This window comes from Euleptes europaea, chromosome 20, assembly GCF_029931775.1.
Source record: "Euleptes europaea isolate rEulEur1 chromosome 20, rEulEur1.hap1, whole genome shotgun sequence".
Lineage (NCBI taxonomy): Eukaryota > Metazoa > Chordata > Lepidosauria > Squamata > Sphaerodactylidae > Euleptes > Euleptes europaea.
In genome coordinates, this window is record NC_079331.1 from 11,116,557 (window position 1) to 11,141,648 (window position 25,092).

General features: G+C 44.1%; 2 protein-coding genes across 2 annotated transcripts in view; one reads left to right on the forward strand and one right to left on the reverse strand.

Moving 5' to 3' along the window:
- Positions 1-1,185: 1,185 nt before the first annotated feature.
- On the reverse strand, positions 1,186-10,385 carry LOC130492018 (nicotinamide riboside kinase 2-like). The gene is made up of 8 exons (XM_056865795.1): positions 10,326-10,385; positions 7,908-7,998; positions 5,616-5,661; positions 5,235-5,418; positions 4,069-4,140; positions 3,402-3,508; positions 2,163-2,254; positions 1,186-1,217 (listed from the first exon to the last, which is right to left on the reverse strand). Exons 1-8 carry the CDS (start codon positions 10,349-10,351, stop codon positions 1,212-1,214), a joined length of 624 nt encoding a protein of 207 aa, XP_056721773.1. The 5' UTR covers positions 10,352-10,385; the 3' UTR covers positions 1,186-1,211.
- A 10,101-nt stretch (positions 10,386-20,486) lies between these two features.
- The window catches only part of SPPL2A (signal peptide peptidase like 2A), a 31,848-nt gene continuing 27,242 nt past the window's right edge, over positions 20,487-25,092 (forward strand). Inside the window, exon 1 of the mRNA XM_056865882.1 lies at positions 20,487-20,540. Within this exon, the coding sequence (XP_056721860.1) occupies positions 20,487-20,540 (54 nt within the window). The remainder of the gene's footprint in view (positions 20,541-25,092) is intronic.

Sequence of the window (25,092 nt, forward strand, 5' to 3'; positions counted from 1 at the left end):
CATGGGTATTTTGGGAAGAAACTATAAGCCTATTTCTAGCTGAGAAGTAAGAAATCATTGTTCAGCACAATACAGTCAATAGCTGCATGTCTCCCATTTTTACTGACACCAATTTTTTTTTTGTCTACCCATAAGGGTAATACTAAGTTGCTGTCTGCATACTATGTAGGATCTCAGCTTTCAAAGTGGATGCAGTAACTAACAGCATGACCTAGAAGGACTCCCAGTTCAAATCTCAGGTCACCCATATACTCGGTGGCCTTAAAACAAGCCATTATAAGCACAGCTTATAATGTTGCCACATTATCCCTTCAGTCACCAGTGTAATCATGTGGTCTACTTGGTAAGTCTGGTGTAAGGATTGCTGAGATAATCTTCCTTTGAATGCTAACAAGTAATGCTTGACATTCACAGGGGTGGATTTGTCCGTTTTTTTACACTTCAGTACTCTGTTCAATTGTATCCCAGTAAAGTAGAATTTTTTTTTATATGCCAACTTTCTCTACCACTTAAGGGAGACTCAAACCAGTGCCTTCCCTTCCCCACCCCACAACAGACACCCTGTGGGGCTGAGTGTGACTGGCTCAAGGTCACCCAGCTGGCTTCATGCAGTGGGGAAACAAATACTGTTCACCAGATTAGCCTCCGCCACTCATGTGGAGGAGTGGGGAATCAAACCCAGTTCTCCAGATCAGAGTCCACCGTTCTTAATCACTACACCACGCTGGCTCTCTGGCTTCTATTCCCAATGTAGATCTGTCCTTTAAGATTTAGGTGGTAAAGCCTATTGTAACAGTTTGCTCTTAATAAGTGGTCAAACAGGTAGGAACTACCTTTAGACTAGTTATAATTAAAGCTTTCCCTTTTTACAGATCCAAGTGTAGTTAAAAGCAATAAATCTCGCAATTTTCCTATGGGCCACCACCATTTACTCACCCCCCCCCCAAGGATGTGTACATCACTTTGGAGTGACCGTAACACCAACACACAAAGTCAACCTCAGAGCACCTTTACAGGGTGGTGGTGAATGCTTTTTAATCAAGGCCACATTGGCAGAGATCCATGTCAACAACACCTTTAACAAAAAAAAAAAAAAAAGGAAAAATCTTCATAGAAGTTGGAACTTTCCTGCCAAGCCAGGCACGTGTAAAAAAAAAATAAGTTACCCAACAGATGCGTCTCGGACTTCCGAGATGCCACCAGCTGCTTGTCTAGGTCTGCAATGGTAAGAAAACTGTTCTGTGAATGTTTGCTGAGGATGCTTCCGAGGCACATTAAACAGAAGACAGTTAAATTAGAATTGCACAGGCAGGGGGCTGATGTTAAGGGGACTGTTTTGCTTTTTAAACCGGCATGGAGAACCTTAAAGAAAAGCAGGGGTCACAAAACCCATACTACAAACGCACAAGTATATTAACAAGCATGCAGTAGCTATGGGGCACCCCCTTTTTACCTGAGGAAGAAACAGCCTCTTCAGCAGAAGCTTGAGGCCATTTATGCTTGGTAATTAGCAGCGCATTCCAGGCTGAAGTGCCCCTCATATTATTATTTTTAGTTTTTTCAGATGGCGCATGCCTGCTTCGCATTTCTTAAGAGCCCCTTTAATGCGACCTTTTTGTGTGTGCTCTGCCCTTGCCTCGAAGAACCCCCTCAAGGAAGCATGCAAAATCACAGCCAGAGGAGAAGAGTGGGTGTGCATGGAATTTCTCTTTTGAGTAGGGACAGTTAATAGGCATTTTAAAAGGTCACATTTAAAAAAAGAGCTTTGAGGGAGCATAAAAACTGACCCTGCATAAATGGTCTAAGACGGCAATTGTCTTTCTCATTAGATGTGATAAAAGCTGCCAAGACCCTCCTAAAGACCACAGAGTGACTCCTGTATTACTACTACAGGTTCAATCCTAGGCATACTTGCTAGTGACTGCCATAATGACTTTGGTGGGCCTTGCTTCTGAGCAAGAATGCGCAGAATGGAGCGGAGGTGACTATAGAATGATGTTCTGGGATCCTTGTTTTCGCTATTTCCATTCTGTTTCGTCTGGAATTACTAGAACTCCAGGAGTCCAAAAACACAGGCAGCCAGTGAGCAACTTTCAAATACACTGTTCAACTTTCTCCTCTACAGGTAATCTACAAGTAATTGTGTCATATCTAACACTTACCAGCATTTTCATCAGCTCTTCTAAACTATTCTGGATATACCAATAGACATCGTTAAAGAGCTCCTCCCTTGATAGTGTTCCGTTCAACTGAACTGAAAATGCAAGAATTGCTGCTTAAAAAGAAGAAATCCTTTTGCTGTGTTCAGCACTCTTACTTTTGAATTGATGAAATAACTAGTTGGGGTGTTGTTGTTTTTGGGGTGCTAGCCAGCCATGGATGTCAGGATAAAGAAATGTTTTTTGAATCTAGCCAACACAACACAAGGGGAGGAGGGCAGGGCAGCAACTTTTAAGACTCACAAACCATCTGCCTAAAAAAAAGGCAAACAGGTGCCACCTTTGATGAACCTTACTAATTGCACTTAGAATGTCCTAGACTCCTAGAGCAATGCTGAAGATTAAGGAGACAGATTAAGGAGCAACTGCATTCTTAGAGGCAATGAGGGGGGAAATGCCTCCTAGCAAGATCCTTAACAACAAAAAGACAAGAGCTCCATGTTTTGATGGGTATGCCACATATTCTCCAAACTCAGACACAAGTAATGGATCATATGGACTGGCCATGGAGGCTCAGCACATGGCAGATCCCTTCTCCCTCTACAGATTCAGAACTCCATGGATCTACAGTGGCAAAGGTGACAGAGTCCACACTATGGGAGAATTAGTACTTGCAAATATTTAGCCATCTTGGAGTGTTTACATGGTGCCTTTCTACTCATATCAGTCCTCAGGTCAGATAACAAAAATTAATTTAAAATATAAATTTTAAGAAGAGCTGGTTTTTTATACCAGCTCAAAGCAGAGATGGTATAAATCACCTTCCCTTCCTCCCCCCACAACAGACACCCTGTTAGGTAGGTGAGGTTGAGAGAGTTCGGAGAGAATTGTGAGTTCGGAGAGAACTGTGACTAGCCCAAGGTCACCCAGCTGGCTTCATGTGTAGGAGTGGGGGAACCAGCCCGGTTCACCAGACTGGAGTCCACCACTCTTATCCACTACACAACGCTGACAATCCACCCTGAAGCATTATTAGCAGTACCGGGTTGTTACTTTAATTCTGCTTTATTCAAATCTACAAATAGACAATTGAGAAGACTTGCTAACCAATTAGGCTTATAGCCCAAATCAAGTTCAATGCTTCAGTAACAACTTTGGTGACACACTTCTCCGTTGTGTACAACACAACAGATAATATTTAAATTAAGAAACAAGCAAGCTCCTTGTGCCCAAGTCACTTACCGACGTCAACTTGAAGATCTTCCATTACCTTCTTATGTTTGACATACATGGGCCAGACATGACCGTCAAATAATCCAGGTGGATCTGGTATGGTGTAGTTCCTTGAACTAGACATTTGCAGAGGGAAAAGAATTAATTTCCATTTGAACTCTAGTTCAGGTTAAGTTAATCAGACTTGCATCAAGGTCATTAGCAGAGCACAAACTGAATATTCAGATTACAGATTACACCTCTTACACCCCATGAACAGGAGCACAGTCTAAGACATGGGTAGGCAAACAAACCCAAGCTGTCAGCGGCTGGATAATTCTTTAGTATTTTGTTGTTCTGTTACTGTGCTGTTTTAAATATTCAGTAAGCTGTTATGAATGCCTTGACAAAAGGGCAGTATACAAATACAGCAAAAAAAATGTTTAATACGGCTGCCATTATCCTTTCAAAAAGGCTTACATAAGAACATAAGAAAAGCCCTGCTGGATCAGACCGAAGACCATCAAGTCCAGCAGTCTGTTTACACAGTGGCCAACCAGGTGCCTCTAGGAAGCCCCCAAACAAGACAACTGCAGCAGCACCATCCTGCTTGTGTTCCAAAGCACCCTCGGTCCATCGAAGTCAGCATCGTCTACTCAGACCGGCAGCGGCTCTCCACAGTCTCAGGCAGGCTTACCTTCTCCTCTTCTTGCACTCTTCATAGGGAATAGAAAGAAAGAATCGATAGTCGAATACTTCAATCAGGGGTCTGCAAAATAAAAGTGCCCTGGTTTCCATACAGAAGAACACAAATTAACCCCACTGCTTACCTCCCTCCACTGTGCAAACTGCCCACTGACTCCTACCCATGACATCCTCATCTTTCATCCGTCCACAAAATTATCTATCTTAGCTCACGCCTGCTAAGTTCACTTACTAAGTTTAGTGAGCCTTTGGCAAAAGACTTTGCCAAAAGCTCTTCAGATGTTAAGAGTGTACAACGCCCACCAAGTAACCTTGGTGGGCGGATCTGCCTCTACAGGACAGGTGAGTCAGGACTCTTAGCTGTCAAGCGTATGGGAAACCTTGGGTGAAGCTCTCACAAGTTTTAACTCAGGACTGTATATAAAGTACTTTGAGCACCAACATGCAGTGTAAACACAAATGTTTTTGTTCTCCCCAGTGTCCGTTTGCCCATTACCCCTGCAAACCTTCGCTTTATACAAGAACAGTGGGCCACAACAGCAAACACCACTCATAGAATCATAGAGTTGGAAGGGACCACCAGGGTCATCTAGTCCCACCCCCTGCACAAAGCAGGAAATTCACAACTACCTCCCCACCACACCCCCAGTGACCCCTACTCCATGCCCAGAAGATGGCCAAGATGCCCTCCCTCTCATGATCTGCCTAAGGTCATAGAATCAGCATTGCTGACAGATGGCCATCCAGCCTCTGCTTAAAAACCTCCAGGGAAGGAGAACTCACCATCTCCCGAGGAAGCCTGTTCCACTGAGGAACCGCTCTGTTAGAAAATTCTTCCTAATGTCTAGCCGGAAACACTCCATGCCACAATAGACAGGCAAGCAATTCTTCACACACAGACAAGACCCAGGAACGGTGAAAGCTTATCTTACCGCAACCCGCTCTCAAGTGCCCCTCTAATCAAGATTTCCCACACAGCACCCATTATATCAGTTGAGCACTTGCTGAGAGTAAGCAGGCACCCGACCAGATAACGTAGCCTTAATATAGTTGTAGGAGCATTTGAAATTTTTCTTACTAGCAGGTCTATCTGACATGTCCGGAAACAATGAAATAACCATCCACTTGTTTAGCAGGATATTAGCGTGCTTTAGTTACCTGTAAGTATAAAGTAAGAACCCTTCAACAATAAGGATATGGATGGTGTTGTCCTTCTCCTCTGAATCTTCCATAATTCTGGCGTCTAGTGTGTTAATGCCGTGGGATCGTTCAAATTTGATTGGGTTTTTCTTCCAAGCACTGATGGTATTCATCATAGCATCCATATCCAAAGCACCGATAACTAAGACAAAAGACCAGCAATACAGTTAGGGCCGAGGAGCATCATCATCCAGTCACCAGATGCACAATACAGAAGCGACCTGATCTCTAGGGCCTAACAACTCACACTTGATCATGCAAAATGCACCTTCCAAATCTAGAGCGATAAGACTCATTTCAAAATAAACTAACTACTGCGTGGATATAAACAGAACTTACCATCATACTGTTTAAATCCATCTTCAACCACTATCTCATCCTGGGGCTGAAACAGAACAAAAACCGTCTGCAGAATGGCTCACAAATTCAACACCCTTTTTAAGAAGGAAAAAAAGGGTAAAAATATCTGCAAACCCGCTGCTGCCAAACAGCGATTAAGGCTGGACTTTCAACAAACCTAGGCAGCGGAGAACTACAAAGAGGTGACATGACACATCCCTCTTTATCTCAGCGCTGTCACTGAGACAGCCTAACACATTTGCAAAAGAAAAGTCATCCAGGCAGCACACCAGGGTGTTATCCAGTAGCTGCAGGGCCAAGTCTCCTGCTCCAACCCACCCAGAGAAAATTGATACAAAAGCACTGAAAATATAAACAATTTAAAGAACAACAACTAAAAACTAAGACTTGAGAGAGGAATAGAAAGAGCCACAATTTAGTTCCCATGCAGCAAACAAAGGTTTGTTGAACATGGGGTAGGCAAAATTCAGTGTGCAAAATCCACACACCTGGCGCCCACAGTAGGCCACAGAATTTCTTGCAGCATTAATATGGGCAGGGGTGCACATTTAAGAATGAAGGGTTCAACCCTGTTCACCTGTAGGCCCCTTCGGCTTTTTAAATTAAGAGATTCCTTGCCTCCACCTTTCTATGTGATTGGAGCAGATTCCCAATTTAAGCATGTCAGTCTACATTCTATTGTGCAAAGCCCCGGAAAGTCTGTATTTTCAATCAAAATAAATAACATAAGCAAACCACGTTATTTTGCATTTTTTGTTTTGTTTCTTCTAGTCATACACTGACCAAACCCAGTCCTTAAACCTTTGCAAACACCAGCTGCCTCCCACACAGAAATCTATCTTCACGTTCCTAAGGATTAAATATCAGCTTGGCAAAGATGTGCCTGATACCAAACCATGCAGGGGTTTGTTCGTTTGTACACACTTGCATGGAATTACAGAACACATGAAGTACCATAAAAGCTACCAACGATACATTGAACACCCTCCCCTCCCCATACACACAATTGTACCTTAAGTTTCAAACTACTACAGCAATGTTTTAAAAAAGGTGGCAACTCCCACTTCTGATGACATTACTGAAATGAATGTATTCTTTGCAGCACATGTGGTTACTAAACAAATCAGGGCCAGTTCGTGTTGCTTTTAGATATGGTGGCTGCCATTCAGCGACATCTGGGTGACTGCTGTGGAGTGGGGCACAATATGAACTTTGCCTGTGCTGCCGTCCAAGTTGAAAATCAGCAGTGTGCCAAGCTCTGATAAAAGGAAGTATTTCTTCACACAACGCATAGTTAAATTGTGGAACTCCTTGTCCCAGGACACTCAGAACCAGAAAAGCCTGCCCCCCCACAAAGTGATTGTGCAGCCGTCTTGTTTGTGAGCTTCCAAGAGGCACCTGGTTGGCCACTGTGTGAACAGACTGCTGGACTTCATGGGCCTTGGTCTGATCCAGCAGGGCTTTTCTTATGTTCTTATGAGCATGCCTGTTGTATTAGGTGCTATGGAACACAGGCAGGATGCTGCTGCTGCAGTCGTCTTGTTTGTGGGCTTCCTAGAGGCACCTGGGTGGCCACTGAGTGAACAGACTGCTGGACTTGATGGGCTTTGGTCTGATCGAGCATGGCTTTTATGTTCTCAGTAGGAGCACGAGTTACCTCAGAGCCGTTTCAGTTAGCCATAACGTCACAATCGTGCACACTATAAACTAAATCATAAGAGCGTAAGGAAGGCCATGCTGGATCAGACCAAGGCAAATAAAGTCCAGCAATCTGTTCACACAGTTTTCTCAAAGAAGCCCACAAAGAAGACAACTGCACAATCACGGGGTTTTTTTTGGGGGGGGGGCAGGCTTTTCTCGTTCAAAGTATTCTAGCACCTTGCTACGGTACAGGAGATTCTAGCCACTACGCCCTCCACAGACGCTGCACTAACACTTCCACAAAACCCAGCCCACATTTTAAGAATTAAACCCACAGCACAACATCATCTTGCACACCAGCTGGTTTGTCGCAGCATTCAGTAATTGGTTTTGCAAGTACACAGCCTGCTAAAGACCAGACATAGATTGCCAGGCGCTCCTTGCTTTCAATGCAGGCAAATATTCCTCGGCTGCTAATGCAGGCTCCTTATCCGAGACTGGCGCGAATCAGGCATCCAACAAGGAGGCTGCCGGCTTAGTCGTCACGTGCAGGTCAGCTTTGTCTGCCGCTGCAGGAAATGTAGGGGCTGAGATACGAGGAGAGCGCATGAACCTCACTGCCAGTCTCACCTTGAAGAAATCATCCTGATGCACAACGCTACAGTTGGGTAAAGCTTGCATGAGTTTGTTGGTGAGGGTGGTCTTCCCACCGTTGGTGACCCTGAAACAGGAATGGGGGCAGGGGAGAAAGAAGAGGTTGAAGCAGGTTCAGATTATGTCAGGATGACTGAGCCAGGATACATGCAAAATCCAGAATTGGTAGACTATCAGAAATTTTCTTTAAGAAAAAAAAAATCTCAGTGAACATTAAGATCACAGCAGCCTCGTTCTGCGTTATTTGAAGACTGCTGCAGTTCTTGTATCCCTGATACAGCAACTCTAAAAATACACTCTCTACTCCCAACCTACTGTGTTTCCCTCTCTTTCTTACACCCCACCCACAGCTGCTAAGTTTGTTGTTGTCCTTTAGGTGTTTTGTGCAAGCCAACTGCATATATGCACTTAGCTGTTCACCTACAGCAAAGTACCACAGATCTTTTTTTTAATTTATATTTATTATTTCCATTTATTACCCCACTCTCCACGGCCAAAGAGGGAAGAGCTGGTTTTAGTACAGAAAAACTATCCCCACAAACTTAAGTCAGATGGCAGCAGGAAGCAGAGACAGAGAAAAGAGGAAGTCATTATGAATGTCAGGGGACATTCTTAGGATTTTGCATTTACTCATCAACCCATTAGTATCAGAGAGCTTACTTAACAAGCATCTTTTTACTTTTCTTAACCTCCTCTTAACAGTCTTTAAAATTCAAGGCGTCCATAGTAATTCCCCTAGGTTTTTAACCCTTTACACACCGCATCGTAGCAGCAACGTTGAGCACGTGGGAAACGAAATTCCCGAATCCCTATCGCACACGTGTCGAGGGTGGGTGGAATTCAAGGATTGTACCACTTGCCAGGGTGGGGGGTGGGAGTTAATTTTTCTGTTGCTGCTGTTATGAAAAACTCCGAACAAATAACTTGCACATGTAGGAGGAACTTCCAGGCCTACTCTTGTCTCCGCTGTGCTGACTTTCCACTTGCAGGGAGTCAGGGTTTTTTTTCGGTAAAGATTTAAAAAATGCACCTGAAACAGTTCTGGTCACCACACTTTAAAAAAAGGACATCGCAGAGCTTTTGAGAAGGTGCAGAAAAGAGCAACCAAATAATGAACTTACACGTGCACGAGGAACTTCCAAGCCCTACTTTTGTCCCTGCTGAGCTAACTTTCCACATGCAGGGAGTCAGGGTTTTTTTTGGGTAAAAGCTTTTTAAAAAATGCGCCTGAAACACACTCATTCAACCCCTTCATCCGGCTGCCCTTTTTAGCAATGACTTTTAGCCTACAGGATTAGGAAACTTGGGTGAGCCATATATGGGCTTTTTAACTATAGGTTTTATAAGATATGGTATAATTCTGTGATTCTACAATTTTAAATGCTTTTTTAAAAAACCATGAGTTAATTGATACTCTGGAAGTTTGGATTATTGTACTGATTCTATTTGTATTGGTCTCGGACTGCATTGAATATATTTGATTTTACTAAAAAAAACCAGGGTTGCCAACCTCCAGGTACTACAACCACAGTGGCACTACTGGCAATTATCACACACATACGTGTTTATGCCTAAAGTGAATATAATGAGCAATTAATACAATAGCAAAATTACAACCAAACAGTTGTTACAAGCATTACAATGCACAGTGCAAAAAGCTACAGTGCATCAAAGTAGCTTGATAAGTTTTCCAAAGTTGGTCCAATCTTTGCAATGCACAGTCTGTCAATCAAGTACAAAGTTCATAGCTGCCAATATAAATCTACCGGATACCCATTATATTGGCAACTATGAACTTTGCACTTGATTGACAGACTGTGCTTTGCAAAGATTGGACCAACTTTGAAAAACTTATCAAGTTACTTTGATGCACTGTTGCTTTTTGCACTGTGCATTGTAATGCTTGTAAGAACTGTTTGGTTGTAATTTTGCTACAGTATGAATTGCTCATTATATTCACTTTAGGCATAAACACGCATGTGTGCGATAATTGCCAGTAGTGCCACTGTGGTGGTTTCACCTATACTTTCGGCACTCGATGTTTTGTTTGGTAGCTTAACCTCCAGGTACTTGCTGGAGATCTCCTCCTATTACAAATCAAATCAGACCTTTATTGGCATAAAAAAAACAAATACATATTGAGGTTAAAAGGAGGTTTTAAAATTTTGAACAAGCCTCTTCCTTAGATCATATACGAGCTTTTAAAATTTTTAACATAGGTCCCAAGAAGCTCCTCCTATTACGACTGATCTCCAGCCGATAAGAGATCAGCTATTGGGCGCCATGGCACTGAAGTCCCACCCCTCCCTCCTCAGGCTCCGCCCCTAAAACCTCCCGCCGGGGGCGAAGAGGGACCTGGCAACCCTACCCGCCGCCCCGCCCCCATCTGCTCACCCGCCTATGCCGATGATGACTCGCATGGTGGATGAAGGCGCCGCCGGTTGTCCCTTAAGGGTCGGTGTTTAGGGAGCCCGGGACAGAAGCCGGCGGTCGGAGAGAGGAGAAGGACCGGGAAAAGAGGGGGAGAAGCGCCAACGTCAGCTGCCGAGGGCCGCCATAGCCTCCAGGAAACGGCCCGTGAGGGGAAGGAACGACCCGTCCGCTCTCCGCCGAAGCCGCTCGGCGAAAGGGAAGAGCCCGCTCGCCGCCGCCCGGTTCCTCTCGCCGCCTCACGCCCACGCGGCGGCGATTGGCTGACGGCCGCCAATAGCGGGCCCGGAAGCGCCGCCGGCCAATGGGAGGCGGAGGAGCCGAGCGCCCATTGGTCGTCGTCGGTTTTCCCCTCCGCCGCCGTCCCCGCCCTCCGAGCCGCGCCCCCTCATGACCTTGTAATGCTTTTTCCCCTCCACGTGACCGCACTTGTATTCCCAGCGATGTATGAAGAGTTTGAACACGTTATAAAAAATACCCTTTGCACTTTCTATGTATTCCCACCGATGTATTAAGAGTTTGAACGCGTCATAAAAAATACCGTTTGCACTTTCTATGTATTCCCACCGATGTATTAAGAGTCTGAACACGTTATAAAAAATACTGTTTGCTCTTTCTATGTATTCCCACCGATGTATTAAGAGTTTGAACACATCATTAAAAATACCCTTTGCACTTTCTATGTATTCCCACCGATCTATTAAGAGTTTGAACACGTCATTAAAAATACCGTTTGCACTTTCTATGTATTCCCACCGATGTATTAAGAGTTTGAACACGTTATAAAAAATACTGTTTGCTCTTTCTATGTATTCCCACCGATGTATTAAGAGTCTGAACACGTTATAAAAAATACTAAGAGTTTGAACACGTTATAAAAAATACCGTTTGCTCTTTCTATGTATTCTCAGTGTTGTATTAAGAGTTTGAACACGTTATAAAAATACTGTTTGCACTTTCTATGTATTCCCAGCGATGTATTAACAGTTTGAAAACGTTATAAAAAATACTGTTTGCACTTTCTATGTATTCCCAGCGATGTATTAAGAGTTTGAAAACATTATAAAAAAGTACTGTTCGCACTTTGGCCCCTTTAGCTATGAAGACGTCTTCCAACCATTTATAAGCCGTGGTATCCCAAAACCCTTTTAAAGCGATGTTTTTTACAACATTTTCAAACTCTTAATACATCACTGGGAATACAAAGTGCGGTAACCAGAGGAAGGAAGGAGGGAGAAGCATTGGGGGGGGGGAGATGTGTCGGTGCTCCATAGTCCAATACCCACCCATGCAAACAAGCAAACACAGGAAACACTTTAATAAAACTTCACTGTTAACATTACAATACAATAAAATACGAAGCAATCTTTTAAGTTCCTCAGCAAAAAGAGGTCTGAGATGAAAAAAGGAACGCGAACATAGAATCAGAGTTGGAAGGGACCTCCAGGGTTATCTTATCCAGCCCCTTGCACAATGCAGGACATTCACAACTACCTCCCCCCACACACACACCTAGTGACCCCTACTCCATGCCTAGAAGATGGCCAAGGTGCCCTCCCTCTTTTGATCTGCCTAAGGTCACAGAATCAGCATTGCTGACAGATGGCCATCTAGCCTCTGCTTCAAAACCTCCAGGGAAGGAGAGCTCACCACCTCCCGAGGAAGCCTGTTCCACTGAGGAAATGCTCTGATTGTTAGAAAATTCTTCCTAATGTCTAGACGGAAACTCTTTTGATTTAATTTCAACATAAACTCGTTGCTATCTTCTCTTCTAGAGGGAAGCCAAAGCTACTGCTATTTCACTTTTTTAAAGTACTTTTGTATACAATGAATAATTCTCTCTCTCTTTTTTTTTTAATTGGGAAGGTATTGAAACTCTGGAAACTGCCCTGAGCATCTTGGAAGATGGGTGGGAGAAAAATGTGCCGTAGGTTCAGAAGAAGAAAGAGGTTGCTAGGTAGCTGGTTGGTCCAAAGCAAGAGGCACAAACAGAAGGCACAGGCTCATGAAAGCTTATGTGTGTGTGTGTGTGTGTATAAAGTGCCGTCAAGTCGCAGCAGACTTATGGCGACCCCTTTATGGGGTTTTCAAGGCAAGAGACTAACAGAGGTGGTTTGCCACTGCCTTCCTCTGTATAGCAGCCCTGTACTTCCTTGGTGGTCTCCCATCCAAATACTAACCAGGGCTGACCCTGCTTAGCTTCTGAGATCCGAGATCAGGCTAGCCTGGGCCATCCAGGTCAGGGCTGAAAGCTTATACACAGTACATTTGCTGGTTTTTAATGGACAGCAGGACTACAAGATTTTTGGCTGTATCAGATTAACAAAGCTACTCCTCTGGAAAGTGTCATTAAAGGCACAGGTCTTCTGCCAGGAAAACCAAGAGGTGGAAGTCTCAAGCACACATAAACTCCACACTTCCCTCATTAAGGGGGTTACCACACTTTGCATTCCCAGGGATGTATTAAGAGTTTTAAAATGTTATAAAAAAAATCACTTTAAAAGGGTTTTTGGATGCTATGGCTAATAAATGGTTGGAAGACGTCTTCACAGGTAAAGGGGCCAAACAAAGTGCGAACATTATTTTTTATAACGTTTTCAAACTCTTAATACATTGGTGGGAATACATAGAAAGTGCAAACAGTATTTTTTATAACATTTTCAAACTCTTAATACATCGCTGGGAATACAAGTGTGGTAACCCCTCAAGTTATGCAACAGATACTCAGAAGAAAGCCTCAGTTACTGAAACAAGGCATTCAAAATCCCTATGGATTCTTCACTGATTCTGCCTTCTCACATTCATGCAGGACTGTGGCCAAAGAATTACATAGGCTCAACGGACTGCAATGGTGTCATTTTAAGATGTTAATTAAGAGAAGCAAGATGCAATTAAGGCTACAAACCAATGCAATGTTGCTGGGAAGTAGGAGCCGTCGAACTCAAGAAGAGCTGCTTTCAGGTAAATGTGCAGAGGACTGCAAGATAAGAAAAGGAACAAGTACTCAACCTGGAAGGTTTTAAAAAAATACCAAGGTGTTGAAGGGACGTAGCAAGCTAATTTTGATTAGGTGAAGGGGCTAGATGGGGTGAGTGGTTAATTGACCCCGTCTCTTTATAAGGAGTTCACAGCTCCTTTTGTTTCCTTTTGAAGGAGACTGCTGTGTTTATACAAGCTGTTAGTTCAGATTTGGTTGTGAGTTTATTTTTAAATACATTGCCTTTTTTTGTAGAAGTTTTAATATACGTAATGAAGTAGGCTATAGTAAGTTGGTTATTTTATTAATTATAATATGCTAGTTAATGAGCAAGTTATCCAAAATACAAGGGACTCAGTTATGTTCTTTAAAAGCCATAAAACTAAACCAAACCAATTAAAGCATAATAATTGGCTCTAGAGTAAGTGGAAGACCTGGATTCTTTGGTTGTACTACATTATCACGTGTAACTTAAATTTCTGAGGAAGTCCTAACTTAAAAGACCATTTACTTAAAAGGTTTTATGGGGTATAATTGATATGATGCGAAGACGTTATTTTAAAGTATGGTTTTTCTTTGCTTTTTTTAGTAGAAAGAAGGGGGCAGTTAAATCTAACAAAATACATACTATGCTAGGACTTATCTGGAAATGCAGTATGTAGCATAAAGCAAAGTATAGAAACTTTTCTCAAACTAATTTATAGTGTTCTGGTTTGCCTTTTACAACAAATATTATTGTATGTTGCCTAGGCTAGATATGTCAATGGAAAATTACTAAACCAGAGCATACTAAACAGTTATTAGTAGCATTTTCTTGTGGAAAATGGTGTTTTTCAGTAGTCCATGTAAAACTGTGGATAGACTAATTATCTGCTCTTGCTTTTCACTCTCAAGGCTGAGTGCTACAATGACAGAATTTCTGGTTTGTTTTACCTGTTGTATTGGTGACCAGCCCCAGCAGGTAAGTTGACCTAAGAACAACTCCTTCTTTGCAACACCGCTCCTACTTTATGACTGGGATTTAAGGACTCATGGATCTCCATTCCTGTTTATGTCTGATTAAGGGATCTTCCCAAAGCTTATACCCCGAAAATCTTGTTCGTCTCTGCTACTGGACTTGAAGTTAGCAAGTCCTAGTTATATATCTTCAGATGTGAGATAGGTTTTATTTCTGTGTTTGCATGGTCATCTGACTTTGAAAGCTCACAAAGAACACAAGAACAGAAGCTTTTTACTAGTACCGGTATGTAGGATATAAACCCTAGTGAAGACTTGGGGGAATGCTCATTAACATGTTCTAGTTGTTGAGGGAGTTGGTGCTAGTGGGAACTGTGAAGCACAACACATCAGTGTTGTCTTAATGTTATGAGGCTATGGATGGCAAGCATAGCTGTATAGGGCATACAGAAAACAAATTATATTTCACTTAACACCAAGTAGAAAAACAAATGCATTGCACAAAAATGATATTGTCCATAACAGCTGATTTGCATGTCAGGAGTTAACTGGAAGAGTTGCAATAATGTATGACTTAGCCTGAGTAAAAACTTTGAGGTTTTTTTTTCTCCCCACTTGAAAGAAAAGGCATAGAAGACTTGACAGAAACATGATAGGAGAGCCGATGAACTTTGTACACATCTCCCATGTTGGAACAAACAGATCAGCCAGTTGCTTTCCAACTGTAAGTATATACTGGCTGAAAAAGTCAAACTATATCAGTGATAACTTAATATGGCTCTCACCATATGTAGATGTGGCCATCAGACTGTAGTACAATAGAATAAAAAGAGAGGTTCTTAGCTTGTTATTCCTGGGTTCTGAAATATAACTCAGTAGTGGATTTTTTGGGAGGGGTTTGTTTTATATTTTTGTTGCTGCGAGCATATTTAAGTTCTTTTGGAGAGAAAAGTAGGATATCAATCTTTAAGTACAAACCTATATCTAAAGCTCAAGTGACACTTACTAAAATGTTTCACATAGGGTGAAGCGCTTTTGGTGAGGGGCTTACTTTTTGTTGAGTTACTAGTTTCTAGGAGAGCCGGTGTAGTGGTTAAGAGCAGTTGTTTGGAGCGATGGACTCTTATCTGGAGAACCAGGTTCGATTCCCCACTTCTCCACAATGAGCGGCAGATGCTAATCTGGTAAACGGGTTGGTTTCCCCGCTCCTCCACATGAAGCAAGCTGGGTAGAGCTCTCTCAGACCCACCTACCTCACAGGAAGTCTGTTGTGGGGAAGGGAAGGTGATTGTAAGCCGTTTTGATTCTGCCTTAAATGGTAGAGAAAGTTGGCATATAAAAACCAACTCTTCTTCTTTCCATCATTGTCTCTGTATTGCTGATGCAACTGAACTTAATTGATTCATAGGCGCTTACCGTATTCAAACCCTGCCTTTTTACCAACATTAATGTCCAAGGTAACTTATGGAGTAGTCTATTCATAATTTGTGAAGAGCCCAAACAAGTCATGATATGCTGCAATCCTATGCACAATGAACTCCATTTAACACAATGGGTCTTGCTTCTTAGAAGCATGCAGGAAATTGGCCTATGTGTTTGTTGCAAAGATGGCTTCTAGTATGAATATGAAGTATCTAGTGAAATCAAGCCTGTTTGCCTCTGTTAGGGCTTTCTGCGTACTTGAGAGAATTTCAGTCCTACTAGAAGCTGATTAGAGCCATGACATAAATGAAGCGACAGGCTGTGTTTTGGTTAGAATTAAGGAGCTTATTCTAATATTCTGCTTTATTAATTGGCATGGGCTGTTGAGATGAGACGGTGAGTTGAAGCAGGATTCAAGAGACTTGGTACAATATGCTTTTTCTAGGTTGAGCCAGTGCAGGAAGAGATGAAGTCCAAAGGAGGCTACAGCAACAGCGATTCTGCAAATATTCAGATCTAGGATGCCCTGGGATGAGAGACCGTAAGTGCCATTTCTGGCATGCTGTGTTGGAGAGAAGCCAGCTTTTGTGAAACAGAACTTGCCAACCGTCTCCAACCATAGCACATAGACCACTCATTCCCCTAATATGGCTGTAAACAATTAAATTGACTCAACTCCTTGCTTCTGTGTAACTCTAGGAATGCTATGCTTGAGCAGCTCTAATCTGACACTGAGAAGAACTGCATTCTGAAAAGCGCTTCTGCATCATGACCATGCCATATTCCTTGAAGGGCCTTGGGAAATATGGATGGATGTAAAAGGATTTGGTGAAGGATATGTCTGTAAAAAATAAGAGGGATCGTGTCTGTTTCAAGAAGTCCAAGGGGATGTTGCTGTTGTGACGAGAACTGTCATAAGCAAAAGCTCTAGAAGGGAGACTTGTGTGTAGATCTGGACAAGCTGGTGCTTATGCCTTAAACAGCTAGACTTTTGACGATGGGTACTATATTATGCAATGAACCTCTGCTGCTTAAGTTTGGTGTCTTCCACTACTGGTGAGTGGCTTGCAAGAACTGTGCCTTCTCCACATCCTGGCTGGACACTAGCTTTTATGCAGTGTCTAGTGAACTGATAAATTGGAGACTTGTAACTTTCTGAGTAATTGATGTGTAACGGAAGCCGCAGTATGAGTTGAGTATTCCATGTACTCCCATTTAAGTTGACTGAGTTACTACAAGGTTGGTCATAGGACATTGTTTTCCTGGAACCGAACTAAAGCATGCCGTTGCTATGGGCTTAAACGTTAAAACAATAACAACTCTGTTTCAGCTCCCTGAAATGAAAGCAGAAGGCTGACGTCCTAGTTTTAATGAAGATTGCCAATATGCTTGGACAGTAGATTCCTCTCCCTCCTAAGGAGTAAGGTGGTACCAAATTTTACTCTGGAGACCAAATTAAGCCCCTAAAAAATTTAAATAGGCATTTTTTAAACTAGTGATCTGTGTGCTGTTTTAAATATAAATCAGTCTTACTGAAATTTCTGTGTATGTAACTTCATAATGTACTGTTGAAACAATCTAGTTTCTGTACACTCCCAAGTAAAGAATACCAATACTAGGTATTACTATGGCCCAGTGTTAATTCTGAGTAACTATCTGATGTAGCATTCCAACATTTGCACAATGGATATGATGGTGTTATAAGTCCTTACTTAAGTGGTAACCTTGGGACAAATGGTTTTGTTCTTGATTTAGTTACATTGTATATTAAATGTTTTTGGAAACTCAACTTTGCGTTAAGTGTTAACATTATTTCAGAACTAACATGCTTGTAGTTAGTGCTGTTACTTTAGTACAGCTGTTACTATATGCAATTTGGTGACATTGATTGCAAAGTAATTAGTGTCACATAATTGAATAACTGTACACTGAAACTGCTGGAGTTGTTTGGGTTTTTGTTTTGTCCGAATCTCTGCCGCTCAATAGTACTGTGGATTCAACTGCCTTTGTCAGCAAAATGCATAAGAAGAGCCTATGCAGCTCTTCTTAGAATATGCTAGACTAGACTGAATTCCAAACAGCAAAGAAGCAGACACAAATACTAATTCAATCTAGCTAAACATGTTCTATGTATTTGCTTTGGTTACTACCTCAAGTGGTTGCATTTGCCGTGCATAAGTGCTTTTCAATTTGTCTAAGCTACAAGAGATTACTCTCTCTTGATTCTACTCGAAGAATTGGTTTTTATATGCCGACTCTCTCTACCACTTAAGGAAGAAACTGTCTTACAATCACCTTATCATCCACACAACAGACACCCTGTGAAGTAGGTGGGGCTGAGAGAGCTCTAAGAGAGCTATAACTAGCCAAAGGTCACCCAGCTGGCTTCATGCGGAGGAGTGGGGAAACCAACCCGGTTCACCAGATTAGCATCTGCCGCTCAGGTGGAGGACTGGGGAATCTAAACAACTATACCACGCTGGCTAGGTATTTCCTTCTATAGAACCACAAATACCTTCTATAGAACCACAACGTTTCTGCATAGATAAAGTGAGCAAAAGATTTACTTTAAAGCAATGGTAAATGTATATGATTTTAATACTATATTATATAAAGAAAACATGAACCATAAGATATGTTACAAATAGCACAGTGATGGATATCAGAACAAGTCATAGAAATCCTTTAACTCTTGGTCAGCATCAAATTTTCTGTTAAGAGAATCCCTATTTTGCAATGAAGAAGGTTCTTCCTTGACCAATGTTCACAGAAAGGGGTACTGCTAAACAGCAATACACGATGTGTACTTATATTTGAGCCTTTAGGGGTTTTTTGGGGGGGTGCACAACCATATTTAAAAGGTGTGTGATTTCAAAGCACTGATTTAGGGCCACCCAGAGAGGTATATGGGGGGGGGGGCTGAGGCAGGTGTGATGTGGTGGGGTCCCTGCTGCTTCCCTCTACAAGAACCATGAGTGTATGCACAAAGCTGTGGGGGGGGGCACATGCATTAATTCCTGCACACACGGACCATGTGCACAAATTCCCACATGTTGAATTACTTGTTCCGGGAGCAACAGCAGTTAATCGCAGAGAATGTTAACTGCAGGGGCAGGTTGTTAAAGCAAAGATGACAGTAATAGTTTGCAAGGAAGGTATTTAGTGAACTTGGATTACAAAGCTGAGAAAAAAGAAAAGCAGACACCGCATATAGGTTTCTACAGATTAGGGTTGCCAATCAATTCCTGGAGGTTTGGGAATGGAGCTTGGGGAGGGGAGGGACCTCAGAGTTATAATGCACCCTCTAAAGTAGGGGTGTCAAACTAAATTGTTACAAGGGCCTGATATGACATAAATGTCACTTGGTCGGGCTGGGCCATGCCTCGCCAGCCCAGACTGAGAGTGGGTGGTGGTGGCTGGATCACAGGCCGGATAACAGCTCTCAAGAGGCCAGATCCTGTCCTCGGGCCTTATGTTTGACACCCCTGCTCTATGGCTTCCATTTAATCTGGGGAAACTGATCTCTGTAGTCTGAAGATCAGTTGTAATGCTGGGAGATCTCTAGGCCCCACCTGGAGGCTGGCAATCCTCGTAATTGACGAAACATTTTTGCTATTTGAGAATGCGTATGCCTACTTATTTGAAATGGAGCAAAGTGAAATTAACCAGATTGATTGTGACTTTCCACTTTGTCTCTTTCTTCCCATCTTGGTAAAATCTAGAATCATGAGAGGCTTGATTATATATGTTATATACACATAGATTATATTGATATTCTGTGCTCAGAAAGTGCAGGGAAAGCAGAACAGGCCAGCTCCCTTGTGGTGTTTCCAAAATAAGCCCCTTAGCACAATGTATTTGCATTTGTGGTTTTGCTATAGAGGATTTATCCCATTATATCTTACCTTGTCTTCCTTATGCAATACCTAGGGAAAAATTACTTCGTACAGTATTAACTAGGTTAAACTTCTTTCCTGATTCCAATAATTATTTTTACTGTCAAATACTGACTCGTTTATAGGTTGTCACTTTTCGCTCTAGCAGCTAAAACGATAAAGAGTTAAACTGGCACCAAAGAATGTAACTGTTCAGAACCGGTAACCAGTTAGGATATATTTTAATTATTTGTTAATTTTATCGTAATGTATTTTGTATTTTATGGGGGAAATGGACATTTAGAGAGTGGCAAAACCTCCTGTGCAAAAGAGCTTTGGCCATTTATGCATGGGAGGTTTCTGGCTTGGATTTGCTGCTTTCTAGGCGCACATTTTTCTCCCCCCATGCGAGTTCTCAACACTCAGCATGGGGGTTTATTTTTGCGCTTTGAGAATTCGGATGGGGGGAAATGTCCGCCTACAGAGCAGCAAACCCAAAGGCAAAACCTCCTGTGCATAAATGGCTATAATTTTAAAGGTCTGTTTTTTTTTTTTTTTTAAAGAAGCTTTGCACGAGCGTTAAAACCGACCCTGCATAGACGGCCTACATCACGACCCCCCACCCCACCCAACCAAGACGTCCCAGGGCTCTCCCGTCCGGCTATGGGGAGGGCCGCCCTGGGGGAAATCCCGCCCAGAAGAGGCGAGTCCTAGGGCCTGGGAAAAGCGAAAGAGGAAGTGGAACGGCTTGGCTGCGGAGCCCACGGAGAGCTGGGGGAGGAAGGCAGGGGGCTGCTGCCCAAGGGACCCCCTTTTCCCCGGGGTCGCTGCTGCTGCTCCTCCGTGCGCGAGAGGGGAGATCCGTTTCCCGGGGAGACGCGGCCGGCAAGGCGCATGGGGGCCGCCGGGGCGCTGCGGGCCGCCCTCTGGGGCTTGCTCCTCCCGCTGGTAAGGGGGAAGGGGGGCTCGGTTGGGCTCAGCGGCCGGGCCTCCCGGGGGTCCCTGCCCTCCCGGGCCCCGGGGGAGCGCGGCCCGGCCTGGTGGGGCGGAGTCCAAAGGGACTCCCGGCGGGGGGTTATTTGGGAGGAGTCGGAAAGGGACCCCGGGGTTGGGATTGGGAGGGGTCGAAAGGGGACCCCTTGGGATTGGGAGGGGTCAAAAAGGGACCCAGGTGTTGGGATTGGGAGGGGTCAAAAAGGGACCCAGGTGTTGGGATTGGGAGGGGTCAAAAAGGGACCCAGGTATTGGTATTGGGAGGAGTCAAAAAGGGACCTTGGGATTGGGAGGGGTCAAAAAGGGACCCAGGTATTGGGATTGGGAGGGGTCAAAAAGGGACCCAGGTATTGGGATTGGGAGGGGTCAAAAAGGGACCCAGGTATTGGGATTGGGAGGAGTCAAAAAGGGACCCAGGTATTGGGATTGGGAGGAGTCAAAAAGGGACCCAGGTATTGGGATTGGGAGGGGTCAAAAAGGGACCCCTTGGGATTGGGAGGAGTCAAAAGGGACCCCGGGGTTGGGATTGGGAGGGGTCAAAAGGGGACCCCTTGGGATTGGGAGGGGTCAAAAGGGGACCCCGGGGTTGGGATTGGGAGGGGTCAAAAAGGGACCCCTTGGGATTGGGAGGAGTCAAAAGGGACCCCGGGGTTGGGATTGGGAGGAGTCAAAAGGGACCCCGGGGTTGGGATTGGGAGGAGTCAAAAGGGACCCCGGGGTTGGGATTGGGAGGAGTCAAAAGGGACCCCGGGGTTGGGATTGGGAGGAGTCAAAAAGGGACCCCTGGGCTGGGATTGGGAGGAATCAAAAAGGGACCCCGGGGTGGGGATTGGGAGGAATAAAAAAGGGACCCCGGGGTGGGGATTTGGAGAAATCATAAAGGGACCCCGGGTGGTGATTTGGAGGGGTAAAAAAGGACTCCAGGGTAGTGATTTGGAGGAGTAAAAAAAAGGGACTCCGGGGTTGTGATTTGGAGGAGTCAAAAAAGGACTCCAGAGTTGTGATTTGGAGAAGTAAAAAAAGGACTCCGGGTGGGGATTTGGAGGAGTCAGAAAGGACTCTGGGGCTGTGATTTGGAGGGGTCAAAAAGGACTCCAGGGTAGGGATTTGGAGGAGTCAGAAAAGGACTCCGGGGTTGTGTTTTTGAGGGGTTAAAAAGGACCAGTGGCTCAGTGGTAGAGCATCTGCTTAGCAAGCAGAAGGTCCCAGGTTCAATCCCCGGCATCTCCAATTAAAGGGACTAGGCAAGTAGGTGATGTGAAAGATCCCTGCCTGAGACCCTGGAGAGCCACTGCCGGTCTTAGACAATACTGACTCCAATGGACTGAGGGTCTGATTCAGTGTAATGCAGCTTCCTGAGTGGTGATTCGGAGGAGTCAAAAAAGACTCCACGGTAATGATTTGGAGGACCTTCCCCATTAGTACATGGTGCGGGGTTCTGTCTCTCTTTGAGCTGGTGTGAAGCATTGAGATGGGTCGTGTTGGCTGTGCCACATACACACCATCACTTCCTTCTACGTCCTCCTTCTCTGGCTAGGAAGAGGAAACCTCCATGACCACAGGAAGTATATCTTTTGGATATCTGGGAATGGACGCAGCCTGTTGCATGAAAGTGTAGCCTACTGGCCCTCTTGTGACATGGGCTGGAAGGCCTGGTGGTTATTATTAGGGCTGTTTTTAACCCTGATTATGATCTTGCCTTCCGGTAGGGCAGAGAAACAAGGCCACCTGCCGACAAGGTGAGAGTTTCTCTATGGTAAAAGTCTCCTATGCAGAAAAAACACAAACCTCTGAATACCAGTGCTAGGAGGCATCATTAGGGGAAGCCTTAGCCTCTGTGTCAGGAATAGATGGAAGAGGGATAAATAAGCAGGATACTACTTATCTAGTCCCAAACAAGAATGGTACAATGCAGAAAAAGGAATATTCCTTCCTTGGTCGGCCACTCTGTGGAACAGGATGCGGGACTAGATGGACCGCTATTCTGATCCAGCAAGCCACCTCTTGTAAAATTAAGGCAGACACTCTGCCCTATACTTGACCAGGTGGCAACAAAGAAGGCCCATTGTTTCTGGGTCCCACAAAACATAGAGGGCAGTTGAAAGAAAGGACAGGATAGATGTGAAATTGACCTGCTTAAGTTCTTTTTGGTATCTGGAATGGAACCGAGGGATGGAAGAAGAAGAGTTGGCTTTTACATGCCGACTTTCTCTTACCACTTAAGGAAGAATCAAACCGGCTTACAATCACCTTACCTTCCCCTCCTCATAACAGACACCCTGTGAGGGAGGTAAGGCTGAGAGAGCTCTAAGAGAGCTGTGACTAGCCCAAGGTCACCCAGCAGGCTTCATGTGTAGGAATGAGGAAACAAATCCAGTTCACCAAATTAGCCTCCGCCGCTCATGTGGAGGAGTGGGGAATCAAACCCGGTTCTACAAATCAGAGTCCACCGCTCCAAACCACCACTCATAACCACTATACCACGCTGGCTCTCCACAGTCAAATACCACCAGCTCCTGCCAGACTGTGTGTAAAATGCTGTCAAGTCGCAGCCCCATAGGGTTTTCAAGGCAAGTGATTAAGCAGAGGTGGTTTGCCGTGCCTTCCTCTGCAGTCTTCCTTGGTAGTCTCCCATCCAAGTATCGACCCTGCTTAGCTTCTGAGTATACTATACCATTCCACATCTCCCTGCCAGATAAGGATGTTATACATTTTTAAGGGCTCTGACCATTCTGAAGCAGAAGCGAATCCTAGCAGGAGGATTAATTAGGATGGGGGGAAACGTGCTTTAGGAACTCAGGAAGCCTTATACTGTGAGACCTTTCGGTCTGTCGAGGTCAGGATTCTCTTCTTTAGTAGCAGCTGCTAGGGTAGTAGTGGTCTTTCACATCGCCTACTATCTGATTGTTCACGATGGGTAGCTGTGTTCGTCTGTCAATAGCCGTAGAAAAGAGGAAGAGTCCAGTAGCACCATAAAAACTAACATGAGCCACAGCTCACTTCTTCAGATACAGCTGGAATGTGATTCCATCTATCCTTAAGTAGAGAAGAGTGAATTAGACGCACAATGGCAAAAGCATGTAAATGTCAAAGCAAGTAAATGGCGTTATGAAATCTCCCCGCCTACTACCCCTCTGCATAGCACACCTAATCCAATCACGCCTGCTAATGTCATTTACTTGTTTTTGAAATTTACGTGCTTTTGCCATTGTGTGTCTAATTCACTCTTCTCTACTTAAGGATAGATGGACTCACATTCTAGCTGTATCTTGATTGCTGTAAAAGGAGATGCCAGGGACTGAACCTGGACCCTTCGGTATGCAAAGCAGATGCTCTACTGCTGAGTTACAGCCCTGACCCTTCCACCAATCCTAATTAATTATCTGCAAAGGAGGCAGATCCCCTAACCATTAATAGTATCCAAGAATGGAAGAAGAAGAAGAGCTGGGTTTTTTTATATGCCAACTTTCTCTACCACTTAAGGGAGAATCAAACCGGTTTACAATCACCTTCCCTTCCCCTCCCCACAACAGACACCCTGTGAGGTAGGTGGGGCTGAGAAAGCTGTAAGAGAGCTGTGACTATCCCTAGGTCACCCAGCTGGCTTCATGTGTAGGAGTGGGGAAACCAACCCGGTTCACCAGATTAGCCTCAGCCGCTCATGTGGAGGAGTGGAGAATCAAACCCGGTTCTCCAGATTAAAGTCCACCGCTCCAAACCACCGCTTTTAACCACTACACCACGCTGGAGTGAGACTAGGTTTGGGGGATGTATACTGTGAGGCATGAATCCCCCAATCCTAGTTTATCCCCTCCCTCCCAATTCAGTATGGGGAGGGAAAGTTCCTATTTCTGCACTGTACCACTCTTGTTTGGGGTAAAATGAGTCGTTTCCTGTTCAGTTGTCCCATGAGCAGCATCCTATTAACCTGTCCCTGAACTGCAGCACCTAGGCCGATTACACTGACGTTTAGCGCTAGATGATCAGGGAGCTACTCTTCTAAGTCCTGGTGCGCTCTAACCACTACACCATACTGTATCTCTTGAACTCAGATTCCATCTAATATGCGATCTTCTGAGGTGCATCTTCTGCTGATATTTATTATCTCATTGAATGAGAATTGTTGGCATTTTATTCCTGCCTGATTGGCAGAGCTGAAAGCTGAAGAAGGAGTAGGTGTAGCCAGAGAGGCAACAGAAGACAAAATGGAAACAGGGTGTTCCTTATCCTCCCCTCTCTTCTACTAAAGTGGTCCATTGTGCACTTTTCTAGTTCACCCTGGCTGGTCACTGACAAAACAAGGCAAAGTACAGGATATATTGTACTGTGTTTTTATAGCTTACTGTCTGAACCCTAGCCATGCTTTTTCGTAATTCAGTGAAACCTACTTGTAGATCAGTATGCCTAGGACTGAGTCCTTAATATAACTGCACACAGCAGACATAGATTGTGATCTAAATTCCAGGCAACTTTCTGAAATGTAATATTACGGGAGATGGTAAGCTCT